Genomic DNA, 23,116 nt, shown 5'->3' with positions numbered 1-23,116 from the left:
GGCCCTCTCTCCGTGCCTGTCACGTGTCATTCGACGGAAGCAAGATCTCGCCCACACTTGTAGAGAGCCTATTTAAGGGGCTCCGAAATGTACTTTGAGAGACTTCAGACTCGAGACTTCATACTTGAGACTTCATACTTCATGCTTTTCTTATTTTCTTTCAACTACCTTTGAATAAACCGTGCAAGTTTCGCACTAGCAAATCGTCTCGCCCCTACTTGGTCGCCATGATCTACCGGATGCCTGCAGCCCGCCGACAACGCTACGCTACCCAATAAGTAATGTCGGTCGAGCTTCGATAGGCAGGCGTCGCTACTTCTCGGCAGCAGTACGGTACGCTACCCTGGAGTACGCAACAATGGTTGCAGGTAGCTGCAAAAGCGTCGAAGTTAAATCACCCTCACGCAGGTTATGAGACCGGGACTTCTAGTGATCCGCCGTGTTCCTCGCTGTATGTAACAAAACGAATCACCCTTGTGCTCCGCTTAATGTACCGTGAAACTGCCGTATCTGGGGCAGCATTCTGGCTTCTACAGCTGCAGTCAGTGCTGTGCGCTTACACATTAGCGTTCCTACTGAGAGGTTGTGTGTTTATATCTCACCGGTGTTGCACACAATGGTCTTGGCGGAAGGAAGAGTATAAACGTCAAGCTAGATCTAGCGCTGCCAAACGCCAATAGGTTTACGACTTACGAGTTTTCCGTGTGTCTCATCTCGTGCACCATCGAGGTACGGTGTCTATAGTCGGATACAACTCAAGTCTGCAGTGAAGTCCCACCCACGCCCTCATAACCGCCAATCACTGTTCCACCGCGCGACTGCAAATAGTTCGTACTTCAAGCTTTCCCTGTTGCCTAAATAAGGCGGTAACCACAAAAATAAAATTATAAGCGCGTAATTTTGTACGTTTTCATTCGTATATTAAAGTGGAACGGGGAAAGCCTAATTGTTTATTGAACTGAAATAAAACGCTTGCTTCGCTGCAACTATAAGTAGTGTCAAGTTTCACTTCAGTTGGTAGTGAAGTTTCATGGGTAAAACGGATACAGCAGTGAAATGAACTGTACCGCGGACTTTTGAATAGTGAAATGCTCAGACTCCATACACTTTGTTCATGTCTGTTACGCACTTCATCGCGTCCGCCGATGAAAAGACTACAACATGAAAGACTTTAGAAGAACAGCAGACGCTCCGGAGGTATCAAGCATAGAGTTTCATACAATATGGTATGAAATATGGTACGACGCCATTTTGAAATGGTCGCATGACGAGGATTTTCTTTGCGTCTGTCATTGGCTGGCGCAGTAACAAACCCGCGCACTCCGCGTGCCTTGGTTGCCAACTGCTGTTTGTAGGGTCTCTCCTCATGACCACGACTCACGACTATTGGCGGCGAGGGGTTACGGAGGCGCCATCTATCGGAAGCGACTCACTGGCGTAGTATGAGGGATCACGCGGCGCGCTCGTCATAGGTTTTGCTGTCAGCGCTCACTGAAAACACCACGTGCGAGCTCTCCCGGACATTTCTGTCAGTACTTTCGAAACGAGAGAAGTTTTTTACTGTCTAAATAATAATCCTGGGCAAACTGAAAGCACAGACTCGTTTACAGACACAATCTCTTTACTGAATACGTACAGTGAACGCTACTGCGCGCGGTCGCCGCGATGGAGTCTCCCGAACCGGCTTCTTGCGTGAAAGGTAGGTAAACGCTGAGAGCAAACTATGTGAAATATGTTCTTATAGTGTTTGTATAACTAAATGGAGCGTAATAGAATGAAGCCTCAATCAAGCGATCGCGCAGATTCGCAGCGACCGACTGCGCGTCTGCATGCTTGTCCGCGCACTGTTTCGCTTTCTCCGCGCGCGCGTTTTCGCACCGTGCCATGAGCTTTAGGCCGCAGAATATGAGCATTTGACAGTATAAAAGCAACCATTGTTGCGTGGGCGCTAACAGAGCTGTTCAAAAATAATCTCATTGTAGAGACTTCGACGCCTATACGGGGACTGTGATATGTGCCGTCACGACGATTCAACCTTTTTTGTCTTATAAATTCTTGGACGTTTCAATATTGTTCCTCGAGTTGCGTCGCACTGTATGTTTATCGGTGTTCTGAGTGTGCTATTTCCCGCTGCTTCCTTTTTGTAATCCAGTGCATTAATTCGTGATACAAACATGACCATATGCCACCCTTTTTTTTATGTGCTTCTTACCGCTCCCTTTCCACTCTAGCGAACTTGCCAGTATCTATAGCATCGACAAGTTCATAGACCAAACCGTCATGACATATTAGTAGGGCAGCGGACTCGGGCGAGCGTCTCAGTGCGCGTTTTCCGAACATCTCAGACCCGGCGCCGTAGCAGAAATCTTCCTCGCGTCCGTGCTTGCTGCATACATGAGTTGTAGCCGATGACTGTTTGCCGGTTTTATGTTTCGCGAGTCACGATTCACGCAGCTTCTTGTCTTGCGGCTACGTGTGACACCGGCCTCCGTTACGTGCGTCCGGCCCTGCGGCACCGAGCAGTAGCCTACCATGTTGCGCGCCTTAAAAGGCAGCCACTACCTATTGTAGTGCTTTCAAGCGTTGTAAAGGAGACACTCGAAGCGAGAAAATCTCGCCACTAAATGAGGACCGCAGCGTACGAGGGAATTTAAACTCTCGTTTTCAGCTCGCTTCGGCGCACCCGAAGCAGCCGACGCGGCCGCTATGTCCACGTGATTCCTAATAGCATGTCACGCCGACGGTAGCGCCAGCTTTTCCAGTGGTGGAGCTCGAGGCCTAATAGATGTGATATGGCTCGTGCAGGTTCATATTATGTTTGAGATTCAAAATTTTGTATTTGGTTAAAATAAGTGTGTGCACCACCGCACAAATAGTTGCTCATTTAGACTGCACCTGCTTCTCGTCTGGGGACATTGTACAAAAAAAAAAAAAAAATTAACAAGAAAGCTTTTGTTGTTTTTTGCCTCTTTTGCCGTGTGAGATGCAGGCGTCGTGTATGTTTAGCTTTTACGTCAGTAGTAATTTTAATGTGGAAACGCAATCTTAGACATGGATTCCGGGGACGAAAAAGCTCTGCATGAATCCCTAAAGCAATACGAGCAGCAAGTAAGTGTGTCAATTTTTTTTTTCTTGGTAATTTTCTAAAGAGTCGTCATTCATTATACAGCTTGAAGCGGTCGAACTCGCTCTGTCGTCCAACACTAGTGCATCTCAAGCTGCTGACTTATTGGAATTAAAACAAAACTTGGAAGAAGTCATTAGCCTTACCAAAGGTAAGCGTGACAAACTGCAAGCCGTCGGAAAGCGGATCGTGAATTTCTTTTCCGCATCTTCTAGCGACGCTGCGTGGTGTGGTAGATGAAGACTCGTCCACACATCAAGAGCAAGTTCACGATGACACCGATATCGACGAAGAGTTCGCAAGGTTTCAGGTAAGCACTTCCATTTAATCCACCACAGCGACACGAGAGACTCTAGATTCGTGACCATCGCTTTAGCGTGGCGTCTAGAACGTAACGCGGGCGACCGTGTTTCGAGACGGCGTTGTTGGTTATGCGAGCGCTGTTAAAAGTTCTCACAGGAACTTTTTACTTGCGTGACTTCAGTGCAGTCAAATCTGCTTATAACTAACTGCAGGATAAATGGATATTTTAATAATATATGCAGTATTTAGATGTATTCTAACCCATGTGTTACAAGGTTTTGTTATTCGCAGCAGCCAGGTTCGTTGTGAAACAATAGCACGATGGATAAACGCGGTAGTGTCAGCTGAGTTGCTGTTTCTGGGAAATGCGATCAGCTCCTGTTTTTAGAAGAAAAATCTAGGTTGGTGCCGCAAATTTTCGAGAAATACGATGTATTAATATCGAATATTTTGCTATTTCCAAACGAAGTGTAATATTAAATGTGCGTAGACAGGCTTTACGTTATCCTGCATGTAATGCTGTTCACAACTGGACGTACGGTCAACTAAGGAGCTAGTAAATTAGAAACAACCAAAAGGTGATCCAATCGGTGTGCCTTGACAATGACAGCAATAAAACTAAGGAGCATCAAGTCGCCAGATGTACCAAGAGTGCTGTTTTTATTGAAGGAGCCAAGTGTATTACTGCAGCATTGTACATCTGTTGAAAGGATGCAAACATGGTGATACATGCTAAATTATAAATTACTTTCCTAAATTGAGACAATAAATTCTGAAAGTTTCTGAATATGAGGCATCCTTATTGAATGACTAGAAATTATTAAGCAGATATTATGTGCTCCTGTGCAACAAGAGGCCACTCCAACGGCAGAATTATTCACAACAGCTACTTGCATTCATTCTTTCCTTCTTTATAGACTCAAGTAAGTGCTTTTTTTCTGGTATTCAAACAGAAACAAATATTTGAGAATATTGAATAGTGAATTTTCAAATTGAACACGAATCAAATAACCTGAAATATTCGCTTCATATTCAGAATCTTAAATATTCTCACGCCCTTAAAGATACCCTAAGAACAAAACTTACCCAGAAATGACTTAATTTTTACTTTTTCGTCACATAGCTTACAGGGCGGCCTTCTTGTTTCTTTGTTTTCTTTATTGTTATGCATTATTTGAATGACCTTCTTTAGCTTGTAGTGATATATGTTAAAAGTTTGCAAAGTTATTTCATGTGCATATGATTGTGTTGATATGAAAGCATGCTTGACAAGAAGGTATCGCCAATTGTTTTATCTCATATAGGCAGAGATGGCAAGCCTTGGGGCTTCTTCAGAACACCAAGATCAAGCAGTCACTGCTGTTGAGGACCATTCTAAGGAGCTTGCGGAACTTGTGGACCACCTAGAAGGCTCTAAAGTGCGTGCACCATTTTCCAAAGACTGGGGACAGATGTCATACCACAGTGCCATTGTTCTCTCCGTCGATGCTTCAGACATCACTCATGTGGATGACATTAAAGTCAATGTGAGTATATTATTGTATATTAATTTGCATTTATCCTAAAAACAAACAGTAGACTGTCATATTCTTATGTTGATACTGACTGAGAGGCTTGTTAAACTGTCATCACAGTCCCTGAATGTTCTTTTCTTTCTTTTTTTCACTAATCAGCAAACTTCCCCTGAAGTTTCACATAGAGGGGAAGTGCCAGATACAAGCAGAAATTGTCACAAGGGTCTCCACTTTGGCAGAAGGCCACAAGCAATCATTCATTAAACCATTTGTTAGAAACTGTTGGAAAAATGTTGTTGCTGAGTAAACCATTCAGTGGCTTTTGATATAAAGAACTGCATTTTGTAATATCATTTGTGTGTGCATTTCTTTGTTTTATGTTGAGAAATGGTACTTTGAAAGTTTTTGAAAGTTGTGAGAGCTGCACAACTTTGTAGGTTAATTTTCAAAACTCCTTTGAGGACGCTTGCAGCACGAAGTCAAGGTAATCAGCATTGCCAAGCTTTTTTCGACTGTGTCGGTACACTTGAGACAAGGAAGTTGCCACGTTTTTGCTAAATTTTGCTGTTAACATTACTAAAATTGTTACTTATGTTGGTGTTTTCAAATGCTATGGTATAGGCTGACATGGAACAACACATCTATCGAAATGTTTGACATTTGTCTAGTGTCTATGTAGGTGAGGAATTAACAGTGAAGTTGTCAGCAGGTTGTAGTGGACTTTTGCTTCACGAATATTTACAAGACAACAGATGATAGCAGCTCAAATTCTGAATTTGCTTACGGATTGTAAGGCTAGAAATCCATAGAGCATGCACTCTTAAAAAGAAACCAGGTTTTTCTAGAACAAAGCCGTACTTAGTCCACATTATGTCTGTAAATTTTCTACTGTTCAACACTCATGAAAGGAGAACTCGATTCTGTAGCACGTGCTTGGCCATGTTGCTAACACACCAATAACAATTATGTGACCCTTGTACAGGTCAAATACTACCTTGCCTCCCTTTGATCCACCCGAGAGCTCCGTGCAGTAATGATTTGTCCAAAATCTGAGAAACTGGAGCAGTGAATTCATATTTTCTTGAACAAGCTCAGCAGCTTTGACATGTGCACCTTTCTACAGTTGATCTGTCTTATTATTCACTTGCTGAATTCTAAGTTTGATCATAAAGCTATTTGCAATAAATTTTGGTAACTTAATATACTGCTATGCTTGCGAACACCCACCATTCGAACTGATATAGTGAAACTGCCACAGCAGCAGCAACGTTAAGGCCCATTCTAATAGGTTTTATGAAGAATTTAAAAAATACAGTTCATTCTGTAAGCACAATATGAAGCCTGTTTCCCGCGGTGCAATTAAATGCACAGTAGGGCCTCCATGAGTATAGACCATCGTTGCTTCACCATGATGAATGGGAGGTATGGCACCCACTTGATGCAAACCCAATTGTGGCTGCCTAATTGTAGCTTTTGAATAATAAGTTTGTTCTAGATAGCCCACAGCAGCCGCATTTCAATGGGAATGAGATGTAAAAATGCTCTAGTAGGTTTAGGTGCACATCAGAGAACCCCAGGTCGTCAGAATTATTCCAGAGCCCTCTACTACAGTGCACAGATGATCATTTTTGCATTCGGTAGTAGAATGCTAGATTGCAGAAAAATTGTACCAGCTGAAGATTTATTACAAGTGTACTACCTTAGACATTTCTTGTTCGTTGTTCGAGTTTGGAGGCAGTTGATTATCTCTTGAATGTTGCAGAAGCTTGAACTCCTCATTTTAAAGTAAGCTCTGTTATTTCTGTAATGCTGCTCCGAAGAAGCATTGCATTACCATGTTTATGGGAAATGAGTAATAATCAGTATGGCTGTGTTTGGCACAAGTGGAATCATATTTTTTTATGTCGTAATATGCTATAACAGTACTCCGATCATCGCTCCAAACTTTTGAGTTGTTATGCCGTTTTATTGCTGTTTTTTGCAACATTGGCCTTTCTTCCTTTGTTCAGCACAAACCTTCATTCCTCACTTTGTGTCAATTTCACTATTTTTTGACCATTACAGGTTATGTTCACCCACCCCACTGTGTCAGCCATGAAGCCATGTTCATTCTTCCTTGAAGGTCGCTGCAAGTTTAGCCAGGAACGATGTCGCTTCTCTCATGGCCACGCTGTTGCGCTGTCTGAGCTGCGGGAATATTCTGAGCCCAGCTTCAGCACTTTCAAACCTGGCTCACCGTGTCTTGTGAAGAGCGACATAGATGGCCTGTGGCAGCTGGCTGCCTTGGAGTCCATTGGACAACGGCAAGACGAGGTCATGGTTTGTCTTTCCCACTCTGGGAAAACAGTGTCCATTGGAGTTGAGGATGTCTTTCCCTTGGAAGGCAATGGAGAAGTGGAAAGCTCAGACTCTGATGGCGATTCTCAGCCAGCTGCTGATGCTGTGCCAGTCACAGGTGGCTGCGACGATGAGCAGGAGGGTGTGCCTGTTGTTGCTTGGTCTCCAAGCACCGCATCTGGTTTGCCTCTAGGAGCTTGGGAGAAGCATACAAAGGTATTAGGCTTCACTTGCTTCAGCATATTCTAAATTTGCAGTAGCAGTGGGGGATATGTCAAGGCTCTGTGACATATACACATTTACAGTCTGTGGAAAATAAAAATCGAAGAGAAAACTTAAATTGAGAAGTGAAAAATCTGTATGTTGTGCTTAAGGTATGAGTCATACTGGTGTGGCTGGTTTGGTTTAAGTGTTTCTTTGCTGGGGAAACTAATCTTATTTTGCATGTATAAGCAATATTTTTCCAGTTTGTTTGTGTTTGAATTGTCCTGTTTTTCATTTGCAACTGACCATACATAAGTGCCCACGAAGTGGCAAAGGAAAGTTACTGCTGCAACTCAAATTAGTAAAGCAGGGTGCATGGTATGCAGCAGGTTGTGGGTTCAGATGCTGCTGGTGTGTTGTTATTTGACTAGGGGAGAATTTCCAAACATTACACTATCATCACTGCTGTAACAAAAAAAAAAAAGTTGTTCCATAAGTGCGGCATGGGACGGGGCAGCTCGTACTGTGCAAGCTATAACTTTCACTGAAGGCAGACACCTGAACTATTGTGCAGCTGGAGAGGCCATCAGCAGTTGGAGTTACCAAGTGAGCTCACTCCCAAAGACTAACCAAGCTTAATAGTGCTTAGCTTCAGTAATATGACAAAAATAAGGACTATGACAAAAAGAATTTAGTTTGACATGGCCAATGGCCTTTGCATTAACCCATTCTGCCTAGTCAAAATGCATGAAACTCAAGCTGAAATATGCCAGACATTTCGAAAGCAGTCCTCCTGGTATATTATCTTTCAATTTCTCACCCCTTTTGCTTTATCATGAATATTCTAAGACAAAAAACAGACAGAATCAATGCTCCCCTGCTGTTAGAACACTTCAATTCCTTGAGGCTTTCCTTGACATTACTGGCTATTGTAATCAAGGGTTCGACGAAAGTTTGTCTGGTCCGGCATGGAAATGAAAGGGATCACGGTCACTGACCAAGTCTGATGAATAACCTGACGTTTCGGAACCACGTACGGGTTCCTTGTTCACTGAGTTGGACAGGAAATTGTTGTCGCTTATATAGCCAGCACGTGACATAACGAACGTGCATAAATGGCAGGCATAGTCCCTGGTGTCCGGTTCATCGTAGCTGGCGTCGATTGAATGACGCCAGCTACGATGAACCGGACACCAGAAACTATTCCTGCCATTTACGCGCGTTCGTTACGTCATGTGCTGGCTATATAAGTGACGACGATTTCCTGTCCAACTCGGTGAACATGGAACCCGTACACGGCTCCGAAACGTCGGATTATTCATCAGACTTGGTCACTGACTGTAATCCCCTTCATTACTGGCTGTTGGGTATTGTGGTAGTTACTTCTTCCCATGAACTCCCTCTTTTCATCCTATTATTCTTGCATATTGCTCCTGCATGCAGCCTATTCAATTCTGGTAGATCCTTGAATTCGTTTTACGTTGCTTTCAGGGTATTGGTTCCAAGCTGATGGAGAAAATGGGCTATGTTTGGGGGTAAGTTGACATAAGTGTTTGCTTTGGCTTCTCTTGTACTATCCCCCCCCCCACACCGTAGCGAATAGTCCAGATCTTTATCAGAATTCCAGTAACACTGCGTCTGTTATCTTTAAGGTGTGCTTATCGAAATGTGAATACTTGAACCTTGTAAGGTTTCTACGTAGAGGTTGCAGTTCACCTTACCTTATATGAATTTTAATATATGCCGTTTTACAAGACTTACAAGGTATTCACTGTTTGCCATATATGGACTTTTGTCTAAAATTATTATGGTACCAAAGAAAAGTAAAAGTGACAAAAAAGTGATGGTTTGGCAATCACAATTGGGATCTCTCTGCATTCTCTTTTTGAGCAGCCACTCTCGTTTCTATTTTAACCAGAAATTTGTCTTTTCTGCATGCTTTGTAGTAGCTCCTCATCATCTGTCATGGAACAGACCTTAACTTAAAGAGGGGAATAAAAACCCCAGAAGTTTTATCTGTCACATTAAAAAATATAGTTGTACAACATATTTTACCTTTTCATTCAATTTGGAGTTGGTTCCAGTCACCTAAAGAATTTGTTGAGTCTCCTGTGGGACCCTTGCCTAAATATAGGGACGTTGTTCATACTCTCGTTCAAGATTAAAATAAAAATGAGCACTTCTGACCTGCTTTCAAGAAAATTGAACTTGTATGTGCAGAACAAAAAGCTATCTGTAAATCAAAGCGTGCAACATTGCTTTAGCAATCTGGATTAGATCCCCATTGCTCACATCACAGGAACAGCATCTTAGTGCCAGGAACATCTAGGCATTTAGGTGGCAAACCGTTTTTTCACGTTTATGCCCACTTCGTAAACAAAATGTATTTCCCTAATTTGAACATTTAAATTGCAGCTCTCAATTTGTAATTCAAAGGTTCTTTTTTGGTCACAGGGGCTCAAGTAACGCCTTGTAGCACCATGAGGAGTTGTAGAAAGGATTATATTGAGCAGGAAGAACGAGCAAAAGAAAGGACAGGGTGGTTAACCAGTTGTGCAGAAAGCCTGCACTACAAAGCCATCACTATCAAAGCCACAGTGCTATCTATGGCAGATGACATGGTTGTCATCAGTCAGTGTTACAGTCAATCAAGGAAAATAATTGTATTATCCTGAAATTTTGGTAATTTATATTAAAGGAAAACAAAAATGTAACAAATAGCAGTGTAGCAAACAAGCTAGCATTTTTGGCATTTTTGTATTTAACTTGTGGACTATTTGCTAAGTGCTGCAGTATTTTATTATTCCCACCATATACCGCATATACTCGTGTAAGGGCCGCACCTACCACTTTCGAGGGTTAAATTTTTGAAAAAAAATTCACGACATTCTGTCGGAAAGCAAAGTTAGTTCCGTTGCCGCTAGATGACACTAGCTGCTTTTCTGTCAATGCCGCTCGGTCCAACGCCACCGCATCATTATTTCTTTGTGTGGCGCTTTGTCTCAGCTGTGTTGGCAGTGTTTCCAGTAAGATTGGCGGCATTTCACCTCTAGAGAAGGGAGCCCTGTTTGGACCAGCGCTGGTCAGGGACGATGTGCCAGCATCTGAGGTCGTTTACTGCAGCATTATGTCATTTGCGCCTCTCTTACCCTCTGTTGCTGTTGCAGAAACAGTACAAACCTTTAACGAGCCACGATCGACCTGATTCGTGTAAGGGCTGCACCCAGCCAAGATTGTAAAAAACAAGTGCGGCCTTTACACGAATATTTATGGTAGCTGTTTCTTGTTGCTGCTAAAAAATCCAGCAACTGTAAAGGGTTGACCTTTTCACTTCATTTTTCTTATCTAATTGTTGCATCCTTTTTCCTTTCTCAGGCAAGGACTTGGCATTAGGGGCAATGGTAGAACTGAGCCAATTGAGGCTGTTGTGCTACCTGCAGGTAAGATGCAACTCACTTTTTTCTGACAAAGAAAGCGTTGTAACACTTACCAGCACCGAAATAATATAACTAAATAATACATCTGTACTTTTTACTTCACTGATTGTATTTCTACTGTATTTTTTGCATTTTTGTTGAAATCATTGAAGTTCACAAGTCTTTATGTATCCCCTTATGCAATGCCTTTGGGCCTTTAAGGAGAGATAAATGAAATAAGGACTACAATGCAGAATACCTTGCATGCAGTATCATGAATGATCTGCCTGGCAAAATTAGCTGCCTTGGGTAATTCTGTCAACCCTGTGTACAGCATAAGTGAAGAGTAATTACAATTATTTTAGGCTCTCTTGGACTTCGAAATACTTGTCATCAAAGTCGGTCCCAAGCTCTTTTCATTGAATAACAAGGAGCACTGCTTGCTCTGTCGATGCAATGTGTGGTAGCAGCATGTGTCAGATACGGGACCATTTCCTGAGCCTACTTCGAGTGCACCAGACCACATCGAATCGCACCACAGCTAATTAAGGAGCGCAGAAGCACGGATACCACATTCCTGAGGCCCGGCACGTGCAAACAAGTTTGCGGCCCCCACTTCGTGTGCCGCAGGTGGAGCTATTCACTGCTTGACTCTTCCCAAAAGTGAAGCGAGAGCCTGGCACTGTTGCGGGTAAAGTGGGTCCCGAAGCAAGACGGCTGTAATGTGCCGTGAAAACCTGGCAGTGTCGCCCCCATCCATCTATTGTGACTGCGCATTGCAAGTCAGCAAGGCAAGACCACAGGGAGAAGTAAGCCCTCGCCGATTGGCCGAAGATGGCGTCACCTGAGCGGGCTCTCCCATTGGCCGAACGTGACGTGTCTTCGAGACACCGAAGGGCTTAAAAGGCGCAGACCGGAAGCAGCAGGAGGGAATTCGTAGAGCATTTCTTGATTCTTCTCTTTCGAACTTCTTGCCGCGGGCCACAGCGTCCGAGTTGCTGCCGGCCCGTAATGACTTTAAGACTGTTAATTGACTCTCATTGTAAATAATGTAAATAAACCTCCCAAGTTTTTCATCCCGATGTCCTCCTCAACTCTTACACATGGTAATGCTGGCACATACTGGAAAAACTGGAGTGAGACAAAAAGGGGCCAAGACAGCATGGACAAGCATTTCTCTGCATTGTCTCATGTCCGTTTTGTCTTGACTGGTCTGTACTAGAGCTTCCATATGTAGTTTATTTTGCATATACATATGTATACCTAGCACCATGACTTCATTCAGCAGCAGCAACACTGTGACAGCAGTTACATCTCTGACCATGCCGTTGTTGGCTTCACAGGTTTGTGATCGCTTACTCTGGCTATATACTCTGTTATAGATTATTTTTTCTGCTGCTGCTGCTGCTTTCAGTGTTACCATTTTGTTTCATCATGCTAACTTTTGCCGAATTGTCTAAACGTGTAGAACAATTAGAAGATGCTTTTAAGGAAAGACTGGATAGCATGCTTGAGAAGGTAACGACTACTGTCATTTGCAAGCTTGATTCTCAGCCTTTCCTGATCATTAATGGCCTGAAGAATGTGATTGAGGGATTGAAACAGTTGTGATTACTTGAACGAAACAGTTGAGTCCCACAGATCTGAAAAGGAGCAGCTAACTGCAAGCAACAAATCTCTGATTGCACAGAACGAGGCCTTGGAAAAGTGTATCACTGACATGGAACAGTACTCCAGAAAAAACAGTGTTGAAATCAAGTGTGTTCCGTTCACTCAGGGTGGAAACTGCATGGCTATTCTCCAAACTACTGCCTCTAAAATTGACTGACCTGTTTAGGCTAGTGATGTAGACCTCACTCACCACGTTCCATCTGGTTCTGACTCAAAGAATTTACTAGTCCGATTTAACTCATGAATGCTTAAGAACATGTGTACCGGGAAAGCTCATAAAGCCTGTCTACATGCAAATGACATCGGTTTCAGTACTTCATGTGGCATGCCTGTCTTCATCAATGACCACCTCACTCCTCAGAATAAACAACTCTTAAGCAAGGCTTTGCAATTTAAGAAAGAAAAGAACTGGCTCTTTCTGTGTTGACTGATGATTGCGCAATAAAGGCGAGGTACTCGACAAACAGTAGGGTCTTTCGAATCAAGAATGACTCTGACCTTATTGTGTTTGCCTAATCAGCTAGTGCTTTTTCTTCTTCACTTTATGATTGTCATACATTTTCATTAATGCCATTAAATTTGTTTTTTATCAATAGCTATCATTCAGTGATTCACTTTAATTCACATAGTCTGTGAAAGCATTTTCACAAATTTCAAGTGCTGTTGTCCAGATGTGTCCACTCATTCTCGATAATATGTGTTTCATAGACATGGTTTGGTGATAGTGATAGGAATCTCTACTGCTTTCCATCATATAATGCTGAATATTGCAACCGTACTTCATCACAACATGGTGGTGCAGTCATGTTTATTCTTTCCGGGATCAGATATAGACGAAGGCTAGGTATTCATCTAAACATCTGGAACTGCGAATCAGTTTGGATCAAAGTTGATTACTCTGTAAGCAGTTTCGGATGAACTACTTGTACACGGCCATGCGTATGCGTTGGGCGCCACGGGCACTGGGTCATGAGTTTGTCCGCTTTAGCCCTAATCTCCCCCTTATTCTTCAAGAATGTGCTGAGACTGCTCCTCGGAATCTTGCACACTGCGGGGACATCAAACTTCTCACCACGTTCGACCTGATTTATGATTTTGAGCTTCACGACGAAAGGCGAATTCTGCTTCTTCATCACAGCAGCACGTCAGGAGAAGGCCCACAAGGCGCAAACACAATGAACCAGAAAAGCAGCGAGACAACTCGCATGTTCGCCATCTTGCACGACAAGGGCACAAGAGCCTCTGATTGGCTGTATGAGCAAGCGCTGCGGGCGGGCCAGGATCATTTTTTGCAGGAGGGTGTCGATGGCTCGCCTGAGGCAGTGCGGTCACGGTAGGGAGAGCGGTTGGATGGACCCACGCTGCCAAGTTTCCCCGCCATCGCGAGGGCAAGCCAACTTTTGGGGGCACTTTTACGCTGTATTCGATATATCAGGAGTCAATATATTGGGAGTCCTTGCTATTTTTATTCAATGTAAGCGTAATTTTTGATATATATACTAATTGTAATTATACCGTGCCCAGAAATTGTTTGATATATAGAATAATTCAATGTAAACGAGTTCGATATAGTTGGGCTGAACTGTAATATTAAAGTTGCTGTTTCCATGTCATCATTTAAACTTTGCTTCATGATTTTATTTGTAACCAATAACACAATTTTACAAATGAAATAACCTGTCCTTTATTGTTTTTTTGCTGAATAATGACTATGTATTCATTGACTATACTCCGTTCCATACATAGCAGTCAACGCTGTGGAGTCTAGAGAGACTTCTTGCAGTGGCTTTGTTCGCACTTGGGTATATAGTAGTATGTTTTTTGACCGCAGTTGTGTGCAACTTTTATGTAGGCTCAGTATTGAATAAAAGAAGTTTTAATCCTTAGAAACAAACACACTGGGGTGTATGACTGCTAATGCATTGTTTTAGATCATTTTTAACCCGCCGTGGTTGCTCAGTGGCTATGGTGTTGGGCTGCTGAGCACGAGGTCGCAGGATCGAATCCCGGCCACGGCGGCCGCATTTTGATGAGGGCGAAATGCGAAAACACCCATGTACTTAGATTTAAGTGCACGTTAAAGGACCACAGGTGGCCGAAATTTCCGGAGTCCTCCACTATGGCGTGCCTCATAATCAGAAACGGGTTTGGCACGTAAAACCCGATAATTTAATTTAATTTTAATTTTTAGATCATTTCTATTTCTGTTGTTCTTTTCGGGGTTTCTTATTTGCAACCCGTCGCGAGGAGCCTCACGTTCATGCTCGCGTGAGCAAATGCTTTTGGCATGCAGCGAAGCATGGACGGAACACTCGGAGTGATAAATTTTCTTGACCGAATTTGCATAGCTTCCACAGCATTTACTGCTATGTATTGAACGGAGTATAGAATTGTTGAATCCCTGAAATGATTGTACTTGCTTAATTGTTTTATTAATAATTGTGTTACTGCTCGTATTTTATTGTAACTAATCTCAGCCATGGCAGCCCCATTTCGATGGGGGCGAAATGCGAGAACACCCGTATACTGAGATTTAGGTGCACGTTAAAGAAATCCAGGTGGTCCAAATTTCTGAAGTCCCCCACTATGATGTGCCTCATAATCAGATCGGGGTTTTGGCTCATAAAACCTAATAATTTTTTTTTCATTGTAGCTGTTCCTTATTACTCGTTTTTGCTGTTCAGTAGTTTTCCATTTCATTTAACATATCATAGGAGGTCCCCCTACAGTGTTTTCGCTATGGAACCTCCTTCTGTATAATATTATACCCACCTTTGTATATGCTTTTTATCAGAATAAACTTCAAACTTTGTGGAGTTCTCCTCCCGTACTCTTGGGACAAAGGAACGACAACACAGTAGTGCAAACAATCACAAGGGCATTTATTGCACCTTTCATAGATCAATGCCTGCTAGCCGAGTTGCTATCCACAAAACATGCCGATGGGCGCGCGACAAATCTAGAAGTCCGACTTACCGCGACCGCACAGCGAGCAAATATGTTCGCCCCATGCTGGATCCCAACGCCTGGTCGTTCGCGTGTATGGTCATGCCAACGGTGGCGCATTCCAAGGCGGCCACGCGAGACGGTCTCGCAGAAGCATGGGTCGGCGCACGCGCAGCACGGCCCGTCCGTCCCGCTTGCTTCCCGAACCCAAAAAGAGAGCGCCTTCCGCTCCCGCACCCAAGTAACCCCGCCGGTAGCAGCGCAACACTCGCGCCATCTCTCGCGCTGCGCTTCAACCACATCGACCACCGCGGGCGTCACGCAGGCCACGCGGCGAAGCGGGATTGCAGGAGATGGGGGAAAACAAGATATCTGGGGACGTGCGTGAGTCGCGCATCCCCACATCCCCCCAACCTTAAATCACTACATACTCTGGCGAAACATGTGACACGGTCTAACATCAAACTGTGCTTTGCGAACAAGGTAGAACATTAAACAGTGGCCGCGACGAGGAAATGTCCACGCTGTCCATAGCATGCGAGCCGACATTGTCCTTGGGTGCACCGCTGGCGTCCGCCGGTCACAGCGGCAGCTTTGCAGACTCGGCGGCACGATTCCAGGCCAGGACTCCGGAAACGACGACGCAGTAGTCTGAACGAGCAAGCGTCGCTCGCGCCGACGCGCCCTGCTGGCGAGAGCCGCAGTAGCTGTCGGTGACCGCCGGTTCTTTTGTCCGTCGCCGAGGGTTGTGAGCTGGATACAGGAGGCCGCCGAAGTCGCTGCGCCGAACTGGCCACAGCATCACCATCGCCCGGGGTGGCTCGATCGTAGTCCGGAGCAGTAGCGCAGACGATGTGCAGGTGACAGCAAGCCAGGGGTGACTCCAATCACGCTGCGTACACTCAACACACTCGGCCAACACTAAAGTAGTGCAAGGGAGAGGAATTCTACATGCGCATCGCACGCGTGGTACGATGTTCAACTCGGCTAGCAAAGATCGGGCAGCTACTCAGATGCTAAGTTCATGTGAACGAAGCTCGCTTCCTTGAGTCGAACGAGTAATTTCAATTCGTGCGAGGCGAAATAGAACTAGGGAAGCAAATTGCAACCCCTCAACGCCACGATCCACCAGGTTGTGTCCCTCCACGTGCGACAGGCAGCTTCGTAAAGCCTTAGGCCTAAAGTGTCGCTACCCTGACAACAACCGGCATCCAAAAACAACACCCAAAATGAGTGCAAAACAGGCAGCCGCGAGGATACGTCAGCTCTGTGAGGTGGTCCTACTCCGCTCGGTGCACACAGCATCCGAGTTGACGGCGCCCACCGTCCTAGACGGTGTCGGAGCGCCCGGTGCCAGGCCGCAATACCAGTCAGCCCTAGTGGCACCCGTGGCCCGCGGCCACCCGGCTCCCAGAGCCGCGACTTCATCCGAGTCAAAGAGATAGAAGAAGCTATTTACATAAGAAATTCGGACCACCCACGAGGCGTCCGTACTCACTCGCTTCAGGCTTGCCACTGCTCCGCGGGCGCTCAGCCTCGCTCTCCCAGGATGCAGACCACGTGGCTCTCGTGCTGACGAATGTCATTAAAAAAAAAACACTTGCGAAAAGGCTTAGCATGTTGACATGTTCAAACACACTACAGCCACCATCACCTCGCTCAAGAAAGCACGCCGCCGATGTTAGCGATCAAAATTCACGCTAGGCCTACCTTCAGTTCAAACAAAGGTCTCGAACGAAGCAAACTTAATCTATCGTCCGATGTCCCAAGAGCCCCACGTTGGGCGCCAGATGTGGGCGCGGGCGCTCACGCAGGCCACGCGGCGAAGCGGGATTGCAGGAGATGGGGGAAAACAAGATATCTGGGGACGCGCGTGAGTCGCGCATCCCCACAACTTCAACCCAGAAAAAAGCGTTTCTGGTTTCGGGCAGATATACATAGTGAAGTAGATGCCTGTATGAAGAGATATATTGATGTTTCAGCCATGGTCTGGCCTTCAAGGTATATATATATATATATATATATATATATATATATATATATATATATATATATATATATATATATATATTAAACGTTGAAGTTTGGGCATGTCTGGCGTGAACAAAGCTTCACCTAATTTTTTTTTTCAAGAGAAAAGAAAGCTGAATTCATGCAGTAAGGTGTTAAAGGGGCCCTCGAACACTTTTCAAGGCACCATCTCTCTGTTGCACATTGCGTAGACTGGCGGTTGGACATGCTTGTAGTGTAGATAAAAGCAACGATATTGAAATATTTAATGTTTTAATCACGCAAACAAATCAGTACATTGCTGCCGACCGCATCATTGCCCAGTGGTGCTCACCAAAACTATCATGGACGTCAAAACTTGCTGCTCTGTGATTGGTTTAAATCTAAGTTGCAGGCAATGTAATGAATTAAAAATTGATTTTAATTTTGTTTGCTGTAATCTTTATATTAACGCAAACAGATATGGTCGTAAAAAAAATCACTACAACTACAAAAATAGGTAGAGGCACTGGCAGTTCTTTCGCCTCTGATATGGTGCCATATCTCTGGCCTCTGAGCACAAAAGCTGCTCTTCTCGCTTTTGTATGCTCTTGAGCAGCCTTGTCACCTCACTGCCTTGTTTTGCACGTTGTTCTCGTAGTGTAGGTTTCTCACCTTGGTGCATCATTGTTGCTGCACCCTTTTTGTTCGCGGTGCTGCACTGAACTAAAGCTGAGCTGAAGAGAAGAGATGTTGCTCAGTCCCAGGTTGTTCGACCAGCGTCATCAGCACACTGGATTAACCAGGATCTGTGAAAATAGAACATGTAGGCAGCCATGGAGTGTAAACTTCCACATACATAGGTGCTTCCGGCTCTTACCATTGGCAGCAAGGGATTACATCAATGTGAGAAAGAAATGGGGTCACAAGACCGCACAGAAGTTGAGATGAGGGCATGCATTTTCTTTTCCTGTATTTTGAGATTTCTCGGCTGAATACCTTCAAACTGCGTACCCCTATCGCGTCCATTCTTGTTGCATTTATCTCTCCAACTGTCAATCTATGCAACCCGCGACCGAAAAACTATGGCTTAAAAAGTGTTTGAGGGCCCCTTTAAATTGAAGATGACCATTGAGGCAACAGATGTTCTTGTGGTTTGAAAAACTTATAATCGTGTAACACAGAGGGCTGAATTTGATTACTATACTTTGAAGCATGTGGCTGTGGTCCTTACTCTAGAATTCTAAGAATTGATAATTCATCTTTGTAGTTAGACTCATGTTCAAAGTTATGCATCATAAGTTTAACTAATTACTGTTTATTATCATATATTTTATATCCATAGCTTCTATCTACTTGGTCAAATAATGCATAAACATAGATTGCATAGCTTTCTGGGGATTGTTCTGAGTCAGAGCACTGAAATATTTTGTTGATGCTTGTTTATTGAGCACTGTGGACTGAATTCACTGCCTTGACACAGTGCACAGTGGAAGTTGAAACTGTTTCATTCTGCTTCTTCCAGGCTCATTGTATCCAAGTACATTAATGAGAAAGCAGGCACAGCTGCACTAAAGTAATTGTGTTGTTCTTGTCATGTTATGTTCCAGGAAAGTCACTAGACAAGTGCATGGAGCTGAAGGAACTGGGCATGACACAGGATTCAGCCAAAGTGCAAAAAAAGATGCTGCTTAAAATGAAGAGAGAGGAAGAGAAGATTGAAAGGCGTTACCACAAAGCAGCACAACCTGAATCAGTGTTTGACTTTTTGAATGGTCAGATATTCTCAAAAAAGGGTGAGTACTCTTATTTGAGCCTAATCAAAGACATGTTTCATTGCTAGATAGCATATTTTTTATGGAGGCCTCAGAAAGGCCTCATATCATTGTTGATGTATTTGCACAAACACACCACAATGTCTTTTTTTTTTTTGTGATGTCTAGTCTAACAGTGTACCTTGCTTTAGATTCAGGATCATAAATACGATACGGTAGCTTTTTTATTGTCCTATTCACTGGGCTTTACTGCAAGATACTTCCCAAGAGGAAGCCGAGCCTTAAACCTTATGTGATAAATGAATAATTGAGATAATTTGTAAGTGTTCTTTCTTACACACTGATACTCCTTAGTAGCACACAAATAGTGCTGCTTGAAATAGCACTCTGCAATAGCAGCAATGAGACAAAGTTGGGGAGAACTTGACTACTTCAATAGGTTATGCCCCTCATAGGCAGTATGGATACAACGGATAAAATGAGCACCTTACAGGCACCAGTTTACAAGTACTTGTGTAAATTTTTTAATATGTCGACATTAGAACAGTCATGCTAGCCATCGTGGTTGCTTAGTGGCTATGGTGTTGGGCTGCTAAGCACAAGGTCGCGGGATTGAATCTTGGCCACAGCGGCCGCATTTTCTTGGGGGCGAAATGCAAGAACACCCATGTACTTAGATTTAGGTGCGCATTAAAGAAGCCCTGGTGGTTCAAATTATTCCGGAGTCCCCCACTATGGTGTGCCTCATAAATCGTGGTTTTGGCACGTAAAACCCCGTAATTTAGAACAGTCATGCAATGAAAACATGGCCGTCAGCTTGTGTACGGCAAAGGAGGGGAGAGCCGCCCGTGCTGTTTATGTGTTCTCTCCCTCTGTCCCCGTCTTTTTTGCGGTCAATATGATATGCAGTAAATACCAACTAGGCCAAAGTGAAGTTCTTCTGGAGGGGAGAGGGGTGGAGAGAAGGCCGGTGCAGGTGAAAGGGCAGGAAGCACATGAAGGAGGCGGCATGCGCAGTGCACTGGAATGTGCACAGTTGGCACTCAGCCCTCAGCTGATGCACTTCGCTCGTGGACAAGTCCCAACACTTGTCCCATGTTCTGGTAGTTTCGTTAGTGGCTGTGTTTGTGTTCTGTGGGCATTACAGTTAAAAGTAGCGATGGACACCTTCTCTGGAGAAAACTAATGCTCACACATTACTGTCACATAAGTCCCATTGATTGCCATCATTTCTTGTGTATGTATGTAGTGTCTGCTCACATAGAAAACTGTAGTAGTGTTAGTACTTATAGGGCCCCTGAAACAGTTTGGACAAATTTTGTTGGCTCGTAGGGTATAGATAAGTAAAACATTAGCACCACAATTTAAGTGAAGCATCTCATATTAAGAGACCTACGAACAATTGCAAGTTTCCCTCCTCCCTGGCCATGCTTTTTCTCCTCAACTTGTTCGCCCTGCAATCGGGGCTATGCTTCGCCTTCACTGGCTCTGAGTCGGGATATGACGTCATGACGTCTGCTTCCAATTTCCTTGGAGCCAGCGTTCAAAGCCGTCGATCCCCTGCGAGAACTATCCAAGCAGCATGCATTGCGAGCATTCTGTTGCAACGCCGAGCATATCTGGTATTTTGGTAACCGCAGGTGAGCTGGGTGCTTTGGCAGATGGGCCGAGGCGTAAACTAAAGCCCCTCCATACTACTACCACTGTGATGAAAGGGATTTAGCGTAAATGTGAGTGGCCTGGGCAGCCTGCATGGTCCAGCCACGTGGTGGTGCTGACCTTAACCAACCAAACACAGAGCTTACTATTGCTGTAACCAAGTGTAAAACATTTTAAACATTTAAAAAGACAATGTGCTCACGATTACACTCCTGCCAAAAATTTACACCAGCAGCAAAGCAAAATACACTTAGTTACTGCTATATTAGCTGTCTGTTTGTCTGGTTGAGCTCTGTGTCACCAGATGGCTCTACCATGCAGGCCGTTCACGTTTGCACCTCTGCTCATCCTGTAAAACGCCCAGTCCGCTTGTGCTTGCTTTTACCTGAATACTGGATATGCTAAAGCTCTATTGTCGTCGTAATCCTCCTGCATGAAGTGAAAACTTAATCGCGTAGATACTGGCGCCACTTGGATTGTTCTTCTGACCGTGAAAGAAGCCCGTGAATGCATGCAAAGGGCCTCGAGTGGCCAGTCATGCGGCAATTTGGCATGTCCTCGTGGGCTTCTTTCACGCTCGGAAGAGCACTTTTATGTAGCACGTATTGAGCAACAGAAACCTGTATCAGGAGTTTTTGATGTCACTGTACAATTTTCTCATTGACACTTTTTATCTAATTATAATATTTGCTAAGTTTATTAATTAAGACTAATTATGTAATCAGGCAGAATGCGAAAAATAATCTGAGCATCTCCAAACGACAGCAAATAACATTACCTTGGTTCTGTCCATCAACGTGGCATTTGCATATTTTTTGCAACTTTGTACATGATAGTTGGGACGCCCTGTATAATGCAGTACAGTGTGTCCCAGCTGTCATGCATCACATTTTTTAAATAGGACGGGCCATTCTACGCAAAAATAACCAAGTGCGCATTATTCACGGTCGAGCAGAGCAGCCGCTAGTAATCTTTTTGTTCATGCGATTGAGTTCATTAATTAATTCAATTATCCAATTCTTTAATCTCTGCTATGAATGGCGTGCTGTCGATGTAGAATTTGTAGAAAATTGAAAGAAGATTCATACTGGCATGTTTTCAGCCAGTTAATTTTTGCCTGTTTATTTTTTCCAGCTGATGAAACCCCGTGAAAAATGAACAATACAGTCGAATCTCGTTAATTCGAACACACTTAATTCGAACTTCCAGTTTATTCAGAATAAACTGACGCTGTGGTCCAGTCAAAATTATGTGTATTCTAATGGGCGAAAATGCCGGGTAATTTGAACGCACAAGCATTTTCAACGGTTAATTCGAACATACGGTGCTCCGACAATGCTCTCAGCAGCACGCCAAACCATGCGGCAGCGCTTCCGACCAGCATTCCTCTGACCCCGCCATAGAGGAAAAGCATGGGAGAGACTCCTCAACGCCGCAGTCTTTAAAAAAAAAAAATTGTGACGGAAATTTGTGTGCAGGCATGTGCATGCGCGCATTACCGATTACTTCTGTTCGTGATGGGTTAGTGACTTCTGTTAATGTCGCGGCACCGCCACGTACCCCATAGAGTCAATGTATAAGAACGTCTGAAATTTTGGTCACCAAAAAACCTTCGCTGTCTGACTTTCCGGACTTCTTGCAATGATCGCAGGTCCGAAACGGAGTCACCACCACCACCATTTTGATTATGCGTGCCTCCTCGAGCTGGTGCTCTCGCACGCAGATCCTCTGGCAGCCGTAGCCACAATGTGGCGATGCTAGTCCTAGCTACTTTGACGTTCGCTATCAGGCTGCTTGCTGTTCTGTGCTGTGTTTTTCATTGAAACAATTCGCCACTGTTAGCAATGGCGCCGAACTCTGCCTTTGTAATCCTCGCCAGTGGCTTCGGAGTGCGGAAAGCACGGCGCATTGCTTATTGACAGTTCCCGAAAGTGAACTTTGCCCCAATACAAGAGGCTTACGCAGTAAAGCATACCAAAAATTCGAAGTGGCAATTGTCATGGTACATGGTATGCTTGTTTCCATTGTATACGCATGCACCCGCCATCTCCTATCATAGTACGAGCACCACTACGCCTAATAACTGACTGTAATTTGTAAATACGTGTGAGTAAATCTAGTGGAACTTCCCACTCGTGTGTTAACTCAGTGCACATAAGGTGAGTCCTCCTTTCAATT

General features: G+C 44.1%; 1 protein-coding gene across 2 annotated transcripts in view; it reads left to right on the top strand.

The window, feature by feature from the left end:
- The first annotated feature begins 2,780 nt into the window (after positions 1 to 2,780).
- LOC142586857 (zinc finger CCCH-type with G patch domain-containing protein) overlaps positions 2,781 to 23,116 on the top strand; it is a 59,612-nt gene continuing 39,276 nt past the window's right edge. For both annotated transcript variants that reach the window (XM_075697741.1, XM_075697734.1), the window contains exons 1-8: positions 2,781 to 3,108; positions 3,170 to 3,275; positions 3,340 to 3,434; positions 4,732 to 4,953; positions 7,006 to 7,494; positions 8,974 to 9,017; positions 10,858 to 10,922; positions 19,115 to 19,300. In XM_075697741.1, coding sequence (XP_075553856.1) covers positions 3,052 to 3,108; positions 3,170 to 3,275; positions 3,340 to 3,434; positions 4,732 to 4,953; positions 7,006 to 7,494; positions 8,974 to 9,017; positions 10,858 to 10,922; positions 19,115 to 19,300 — 1,264 coding nt within the window. In that variant the 5' untranslated portion in view covers positions 2,781 to 3,051. The remainder of the gene's footprint in view (positions 3,109 to 3,169; positions 3,276 to 3,339; positions 3,435 to 4,731; positions 4,954 to 7,005; positions 7,495 to 8,973; positions 9,018 to 10,857; positions 10,923 to 19,114; positions 19,301 to 23,116) is intronic.

Source organism: Dermacentor variabilis, chromosome 1, assembly GCF_050947875.1.
Source record: "Dermacentor variabilis isolate Ectoservices chromosome 1, ASM5094787v1, whole genome shotgun sequence".
NCBI lineage: Eukaryota > Metazoa > Arthropoda > Arachnida > Ixodida > Ixodidae > Dermacentor > Dermacentor variabilis.
Note: the sequence above shows the minus strand (reverse complement) of the source record. Positions and strands in the feature narration are given on the sequence as shown.